Source organism: Camelus ferus, chromosome X (assembly GCF_009834535.1).
Source record: "Camelus ferus isolate YT-003-E chromosome X, BCGSAC_Cfer_1.0, whole genome shotgun sequence".
In the NCBI taxonomy this organism is placed as follows: domain Eukaryota; kingdom Metazoa; phylum Chordata; class Mammalia; order Artiodactyla; family Camelidae; genus Camelus; species Camelus ferus.
In genome coordinates, this window is record NC_045732.1 from 100,085,909 (window position 1) to 100,094,959 (window position 9,051).

Consider the following 9,051-nt stretch of genomic DNA (forward strand, 5'->3'; position numbering starts at 1 on the left):
TAGATAAAATTACTTCTTAAATTGTACCACATGCTGAATGTGCCATCTGAGAGTACATCATGTGACCTTTATGATACCAGGGACGTCATAAGAGAGACCATGATCCCTGGGCCAGTTCCTGCATTTATCTCCTGTTCCAACCTACTCTAACAACACTTTAATACTTTCCAGGATGAACCAGAAGCCTCTTAGTACATTTCCATCTCTAAATATTTTAGTCTTTTCCCAAATTCTACCATTTTCTCTTCTTCCTTACAACAAATTATTCAAATTTACTCCCATATTGTTCCATCAAATGATCATATCAATGAAATATCTCTTTTTTTCTTTAAATGGTAACTTAGTATCCCATTTTACACTTAAATGTATTTTTAAAAAATAAGGAAAATACAGATCACATATAAGTTTATTATTCAAATAGGAAATTAGCAAATATTTGTATCATGTGCCAACATCAATTATTATCTTTGTTATCCTGTATAATCTGGTAGTCCTCTGGCAGATCAGTTGTAATTAGGATGTCGATCATATCCTGCAGTTGGCTGATGAGTTGGCCATGAAAGAGAGGTAGCTGATGTATCAGCTATCACTGGCACTGGAAACCATGGGTTGCTCTCTGCTTGAAGTTTAGAAAAAGGACCTTCATTGGCCGATATGTTGTGATATCTATTTGGAAAAGTACAAGGCTCCAACATCAGTCCAAGATAATTGCTCTGTTTGGGAGATAAGGTGCTGTACTGAGAATTAGAAGTTATAGTTGTAATGAAATTCACAACACGGCCAATTTCTTCAGTGTAGCTGCTTTGTGAGTCCACGTGGAAAGTGGTCAACTGATTTAAAATAGCACGTTGATCCACTGCAATTTGTTCTGGTGGTCTAACAGACATTGATGATGCAGGAGGAATATCACCTCTCATCGGAGTACTTGTATCACCAATTATGTGGCTAGTAGAGGGCTTTCTTTTTAGAGGCATGTTTAAATTTGCAGAAGGTAAAAGTGAACTTTCTCCTCTAGTGTCAACCACAAAACCAGAATTATGATTATCCACATTACCCCCTGCTTTAAAGTGCTTCTTTTTGAAATCTGGAGCCAATGAAGATACTAGGGAATTATTCTTAATCCCAACTCTTCTTTTTATTCTCACTAAAAGCTGGGGACAGCCTCGTTTAAAATTTGGATTATGATAGAACTGCAGCTACAAACAAATGGGAAATATTTTAGTATTAATTTAACCAAAATACAAGACTACAATAAGACTAATCTATAAAACCTCAGATTTCATGCTTACTATACAAAGATAATATCATCAAAATATGAACATTGCTGACTATTTTTTGAAATTCCTTCTTTGGAAAATACACATTTAAAAGTATAGTCATCAAATTTAAAACGTTAGCATTTGCAGTAACGGTGAATGCCCCTTTTTAAAAGCAGCTTTAATACCTTTATTTAGATTTCTGATAAGATTGATAGTTGCTAGCAAAGTTTCTCATAATCTTGAATACTTAAAATACTGTCCCTCATTTTTTAGAAAAAATAAATTATTTTAGCCTTAGTAGTTTTATACAATTTTCAAAATCTAGCTTTACATGTATATTATCATAGATTGATGTACAAAATAAAATTTTATATATAAAGTATGAAGTGGTGACTAAAATTTCTGAATACTTTTCTTAAAACAGAGACTCCTTTTTCTTCTGCCAGAAAGTCAGCTAGAGAAGCAGATCTTTGAAAATTCTGCCGCACTTTACTAAACCCGTAAAGGTTAAGCTGTCTAACTAAACTTTTCATTCTTCCAGTTTCAAATATTCTGAAAGGGGCCTTTCTTTCCAAACCTTCTTTCTTAAAGACATCTTCATAAATCACTATGGAAGTTCCATAATCATCCCACCAGATCGATTGAAATTGGTCACTCCCAACCATTTTCCAGAGTTTTCTTGGAAATGTCAGAGAACGAAAATCTTTATCTTCATCTGGTTCAGAGACACAATGTGTGTAACATGGTCTTTTTATCAAGGATTCTTCACACAATGTCTGAAAAGCATTTTCTTCAATCATAGACCTCAAATCCAAGTCCTCAGAGATTGTTTGATCACACAATAAAGATCTACTGGACTTTCCTGAACCATTTGGTCCATCTTTAGGAGACACATCTTGAATTTCTGAAGAAACATGTGCCATCTCAAATAACTTTTTCTACAGCTCCTTTTCTAATCTGCCTTATTTGAGCACTGCAGTTTCAAATGCTGCTTTGGCAGGCCTGCACACATAAACTGCTAGGCCATCACAGAGGTTCTCAACCTGAGTAGCTGTGACATCACAAAATGAGTGGTCTCCTAGCAACCCAAGTGTAACATTCAGCCAGTGTTTACTTCTCATTCATCCAGTTAAAATGAAACCTATAGGATGTTTATTTTTACAGTGTGATCTGCAAATATTATTCCCACAAAATCTTTTTAAAAAAATTAAATTTGAAGTCTATGAAACAAAAGCAATCTGCTTCCTTTTGTACACAAATTTATACCAGATTGCTGAACAGATTATAAATAATTTGCTAAATAAATAAACTAATTTTAACTTTTTGGAATTTAAATTGAAGTTTGTGTAAAAACTCTACAAATATTGTATAACTATTTCATTATCATTTGTAATTAAAATGAAACATAATTTGATTTGGATATTGAAGTAGATATTTATCTGTGTGCTTTACATTAAGTAGCTCTATAATCAAAAAATGAGCAGAATACATATCAGTTTATTTGTTATCTTAAAAATAAATTGTAAATATTTATGAAATAAAATTAGATTAAAATAATCTATCAAAGTTAAGAAATCCCAAGGGGGGGAATTTTTTAAATTGTAATTCAGCATTATAAGTAAAAAAATTTAATTTAATATTCTACTTTAATATTACAAAAGAGAATATCTTATTGTATTCTTACAAATGTTTATTTTGGCCATTCTTTCATTCAGAGCTTTTTCAGTCCCTACAAGGAATAAATTTTCTAGTCATCTTTATTATCCACACTCTTGTGGCTCCTGTTAAGTGTTCCAAAATGGTGTTGATAAATAAACTTATGCATAAGATCCTGTGTTCCATAACCAGTGCCTCCATTAAGGGGCAAACAAACAAATAAACAAAGAACTAAGAGTATATATGGGTTGGTGTGGAAAAGACCAGCTAAATACATTTTTGAGAGCAATTTGTTTCTCAGTCCTGAAACAGTTACATTTTTGTATAATATGGCATTTAAGGCAAGTATTTTGTGCTCTAATTGTAAATAATAGCTATGTTCTCTATCAGTAAACTGTAGTAAATCCAGTTCTACCATAAAGTTATATCCTTTATTTACAAATAAATTCCATTAAACATAAGCCAAATTCAAAATGAGACATAAAATTTTTAAATAAATAAATGTACACTCAAGCTACAATGTAATTTTTTCCTTCAGTATATGTATATTCCATTCTAAATAAATATTAGCAACCTGAATTCATGGCATATTACAAGTATTATAAACTATAATTAAGTGGGATTTAGTCCTGATTCATAAATTTTTTTAACATATGCAAATCAACAAATGTGATGCCATCCCTTTAAAAAAAATGAATACAAAGTAATAATCTCAGTATATGTAGGAAAATTATTGACAGAACTTAACATTTTTATGAAAAAATGCTTAACAATTTCGCTCTAGGTAAAATGAAACCAAACATAATAAAAACCATATAACAAAATAACCATGACTAACATCAAACTCAATGTTAACATACAGTAGTGTTTTCCTCTGGACCAGTAATAAGAAAAAGTAGTTCATTCTCACAAGTCCTAAATTACACTACTAGAAGTCCTAGACAGAACAACTAGTCAAGAAAAATCACATAAAAGGCATCCAACTTGTAAAAAGGCAGTAAAACTTTTACAGATGACATAATTTCACATAGGTAGAAACCTCCATAGACTTCTCAAGTGACTGTTAGAAATACTGAACAAATGTATTAAACTTGCGGAATAGAAAATCAATATACATAAATCAGTTGCACTTTTATATACTAACAACACATTATCACAAAGAGAAATTAGGAAAACAATTGTGTGTACAATTATATCAAAAAGAATAAAATAGGAATAAATTTAATAAGTGAAATAAAAGAGCTAAACATAAATCTATTAGTAACAGGTGCAAGAAATATAAGGAAACAAAATAAATAGAAAGATATTCTGTGCTCATGGATTGTATGCAATATGAGGAAATATCCTTATCTATCTTTTACAATATCAATCTTCCCAGCACTGCTTATTGAGGAGAATGCCTCTTCATCATTTTATACTCTTGCTTCTTTTTCCATGGGTTAATTGATCATAGTTGTTAGGGATTATATCTGCTTACTCTTTTTTCTTCTATTCATTGGCATCTGTTTTTCAATCAGTATCATGTTGTTTTAATTACTAAAGCATTGTAGTACTGTTTAAGATCAGAGAACCTTACATTATTAGACTTAAATTTTTTTCAAAATTATATTGGAAACACGATCTTTGTGGTTACATATTAATTTTGAAAGTATTTGTCCTATTTAAATGAAAATTCTCATGGGTATTTTGATATGAAACACACTAAATTTAGATTGCTTTGTGTAGTATGGTTATTTTAAACTTATTGTTTCACATCATTAACATAAGAGATCTTTTCACTTCTTTGGATCAGTTTTAGTTTCATTCATCCCATTTTTCTTTTTTTTATGTATAAGTTTTCACCTTATTTGTTAACTTCATTTCTAGGTATTCTTTACATATATACATAATTATATACATAAAATTTTAAACATGTTTCCAACACAAATACAGCAGTCAGAAGGCAGTGGCAAGACATATTCAAAGTCCCGAATGAAAGGAAGCTGTAATTTAAGATAGTTTATCAAGCAAGGCTATCCCTTGGAATAGAAGGAGAGATAAATAACTTCCACACAAGCAAATACTAAAAGAAAATAGCAACAGAAAGAAAATAATGAAAGATCTACTCTAAATACAAAAGAAGCAGGATGCTATGTAAAGGAGAAAGGCATAATTAGAAAAGCAATAGCTACCATGACTTACAACAGAATAAAGATGACATTGTAAAACAGGACATCAAAATTTTTAAGGGTCAGAGAGGAAAACTGGAAAATACAGAGTATTTTCTTCTTGTTTCTATTCTCTGCAAAATTGGTTAGAGATTCTACTACTATTAGTTAAAATAAACAGATATAGTAATGGGACCATATACAGACAAAAACGGTAAATATAAGTCAAAAAGTTACAATGAACTCACAAAACTAAAAAGAAACCAAGATAATAAAATTATCAAGCCACAAAAAGAAAAGAAATGAACAGAAAGGAAATGCCAAATCAACTGGAAAATGAAGTTCAAAATGGAAATAAACAATTATATATCAATAATAATCACAAATGTTAATAGAAAAAGTGCTTCAATCAAAATATTTATATTATTAGATGGGATAATATAACAAGTCCCTACATTATGAAGCATAAAATAGACCCACCTTAGGGAGAGGGACACACATCAATTGAAAGAAAGAGGATGGAAAAATATATTCCATGCAAATGGACATGACAAGGCAGCAGGACTACCAGTACTGATTTCACACAAAATAGATTTTAAAACAAAGGCTGTAGAAGAAGATAAACAAGGACATGCTATAATGATTAAGTGATCAATAGAAAATTATTGTATTATACACTTTAAGATATATGCACTCAATATTGGAGCACCTAAATACATAAAGCAAATACTAATAGATAAACAGGGAGAAACTGATGGGAAAACAATCATAGTAGGAGACTATAACACCCTATTAACATCATTGGAGTTGTCTTTCAGACAGAGAATTAATAACGGAACAAAGACACTAAAAGACAAAATAAAATATTAGGACTTGGTTGATATTTTCAAAATGCTACATCTCCCCAAAACAGAATATAAATTCTTTTCCAGTGCACATGGAACATTTTCTAGGAAAGACTATGTACTCAGGCACAGAAGAAGCCTCAACAAATTTAAGAAGATAAAATTTATTTGAAGCATCATTTCTGAATATAATACCATGAAACTAGAAATCAATCACAGAAAAACCAGGGAGAAAAAAATGACACCATGTAGATTAAAGCAACATGATACTAAAACAAGTAGGAGGGTGATGAAGTTAAAGAAGAAATTAAAAAGTATCTTGAGAAACATGACAAAAACTCTACACAAAGTCTATGGAATACAATTAAAGCATGCTTAAGAGGGAAGATAATAGTTCAAAGGCACTCCTCAAAGTAGAAGAGCAATTTCAAATAAATAATCTAACATTGTATGTAAAATAATCATGAAAAGAAGAGCAAACAAAACCAAAAGTCAGCAAAAAGAGGGAAATAATAATGATCAAGGATGAAAGAATTCATATAGTGATTAAAAAATAGAAAAAAATTCAAACTCTTTTTTGAAATGATAAACAAAATTCACAAATCTCTAGACAGGATCACGAACAAGAAAAGAGAGAGAACACAAGAAATATATGAAGTGAAAATGGAGAAACTACAAAGAGTACAACAAATTTGCAAAATATCATAAGGGACTACCATGAACAACTGTATGGAAACAAACTGGATAACCTAGAAGAAATGGAGAATTTTCTGCAAACATTCAGCCCACCAATATTGCATCAAGAAGAAATTGACCAGTTGAACAGACAGGTCACCAGAAATGGAATAGTATTATCAATAAAAGATAAACATCTCTGCAAACAAAAATTCAGAACCAAATAGCTTCACTGGGGAATGTGACCAAACATACAAAGAAAAATCCATACCAGTCTTCCTCAAACTCTTCCAAAAGATTGATATGGAGAGAGAACTCCCAAACTCACACCATAAGGCCAATATCAACCTGATACAAAACCAGACAAAGACACTACCCTAAAAGAAAATTATAGGCCAATATCATTGATAATCATAGATGTAAAAGTCCTTAAGAAATTATTAACAAACAGAATCCAACAGCATTGTAAAAAAAGATCATACACCATGATCAAGTTAGGTTCATCCCAGGAACACAAGGATGGTTTAACACATTGAACTCAATCAATCAATTGTGATAAACCATATCAACAAAAGAGAGGACAAAAATCACATGATCATCTCAGTAGATGCAGAAAAAGCATTTGATAAAATTTAACACCTATTTGCAATAAAAATTCTTATCCCAGTGGGCATAGGAGGGACCAAATCTCAACATAATGAAAGCTATTTATGACAAACATATAGCCAGCAAAATACTTAGGGGTGAAAAACTGAAACACTTCCCACAAAAATCTGAGACAAGACAAGGTTGCCCATTCTCACAATTTCTATTCAATATAGTCTTGGATGTCCTAGCCAAAATGATCAGGCAAGAAAAAAAAATAAAAGGATTCAGACTGGAAAAGAAGAAGTAAAATTGTCACGGTATGCAGACATGACACTATGCATAGGAAACTGTAAAAACCACACAAAAATATACTTAGGCTAATAACGGAACTGGGCATTGTAGCCAGAATAATGTACAAAAATCAATTACATTTCTTTACACTACCAGTGAATCAACAGGAAAACAAAGCATAGTAACAACCTCTTTTATAAATGCACCCAAAAGTATAAAATGGTTAGGAATAAATCTGACCAAGGATGTGAATGACTTATACATGGAAAACCAGAAAACTTTGAGGAAATTTAAAAAGATTTGAAGAATTGAAAAGATACATAATGGTCTTGTAAAGGAAGAGACAATATTGTTAAAATGCCCATAATGCCCAAGGCAATCCACAGAATTAATGCGAGTTCTTATCAAATTATGCAAAACATTTCTTTTTAGGACTGGAACAAATGATTCTAAGATTTATATACAATCAGAAAAGATTCATAATTTCTGAAGCAATATTGAAGAAAAAGAAAGAGGCTGGAGGAATAACCAGCCTGGTCTCCATACTCTATTGCAGAGCTAGAAGATAATCAAAACGACTTGATATTGGAACAGAAACAGGCATGTGGACCAATGGAACAGAATAGAGAGCCTAGGAATAAATCTACAGGCCTATGCTCAAATAACCTTTGACAAAGTAGCCAAGAATATGACATAGAAAAGACCATCTCTTCACCAACTCGTAGAAAAAACTGGAAAGCAGCATGTAGGGCAATGAAATTAGAACAATCCTTCACTCCATACACAAGAATAAACTCAAAATGGCTTGAAGACTTAAATGTAAGACAAGACACAGTAAATCTCCTAGAAGAAAACATAGGCAAAACACTCTGAGATAAATCTCAGCAATGATCTCTTAGAACAGCTTACCCAGGTAATGGATATAAGAGAAAAATTAATAAATGTGACCTAATTAAACTTATCAGCTTTTGCACGGCAAAGGGAGCCATAAATCAAAGCAAAATGACAAAATACAGGATGAAAGAAAATATTTAGAAGTGATGCAACTGGCAAAGGCTTAATTTCCAAAATATAAACAGTCCATACAACCTAATGATATTAAAAAAAAAAGAAAAACATTCTGAAAATGGGCAGAAACCTTAAACAAGCAATTCTCCAATAAAGACATAGAAATGCCAAAGAGATATATGAAAAAAAAAATGCTCACTATCATTAATTATCAGAGATATGCAAATCAAAACTGTAATGTAGTATCAACTCACAATAGTCAGAAAGCCCATCATTCAAAAGTCCACAAACAATAAATGCTGGGGAAGCTGTGGAGTAAGGGAACCCCCTTTAGCTGTTGGTAAATAATGTAATTTGGTGCAGTCATTGTGGAAAACAGGATGGGGATTCCTCAAAAGACTGAAAATAGACTTAACATAAAATCCCGCAATCCCACTTCTGGTTATATATCCAAGAGAACCTTAATTCAAAAAGACACCTGCAGCCCAATATTCATAGCAGTGCTTTATACAACACCCATGACATGGAAGCAACCTAATTGTCCATCAACAGATGAAAAGATACAGGAGTTGTGGCATATTT

The 9,051-nt window shown here is 31.7% G+C and overlaps 1 protein-coding gene across 1 annotated transcript; it reads right to left on the minus strand.

The window, feature by feature from the left end:
• Positions 1–503: 503 nt before the first annotated feature.
• Positions 504–2,182, minus strand: LOC116661900 (heat shock transcription factor, Y-linked-like). The gene is made up of 2 exons (XM_032474733.1): positions 1,670–2,182; positions 504–1,196 (listed from the first exon to the last, which is right to left on the minus strand). Exons 1-2 carry the CDS (start codon positions 2,180–2,182, stop codon positions 504–506), a joined length of 1,206 nt encoding a protein of 401 aa, XP_032330624.1.
• Positions 2,183–9,051: the final 6,869 nt, after the last annotated feature.

Excerpts from the sequence above, each read along its gene's own strand:
- LOC116661900 (XM_032474733.1), bottom strand. The coding sequence starts at position 2,182 with ATGGCACATGTTTCTTCAGAAATTCAAGATGTGTCTCCTAAAGATGGA. Across the intron at positions 1,197-1,669 it reads GAGTCTCTGTTTTAAGAAAA|CTGCAGTTCTATCATAATCC; the intron begins GTATTCAGAAAT and ends ATTTGTTTGTAG.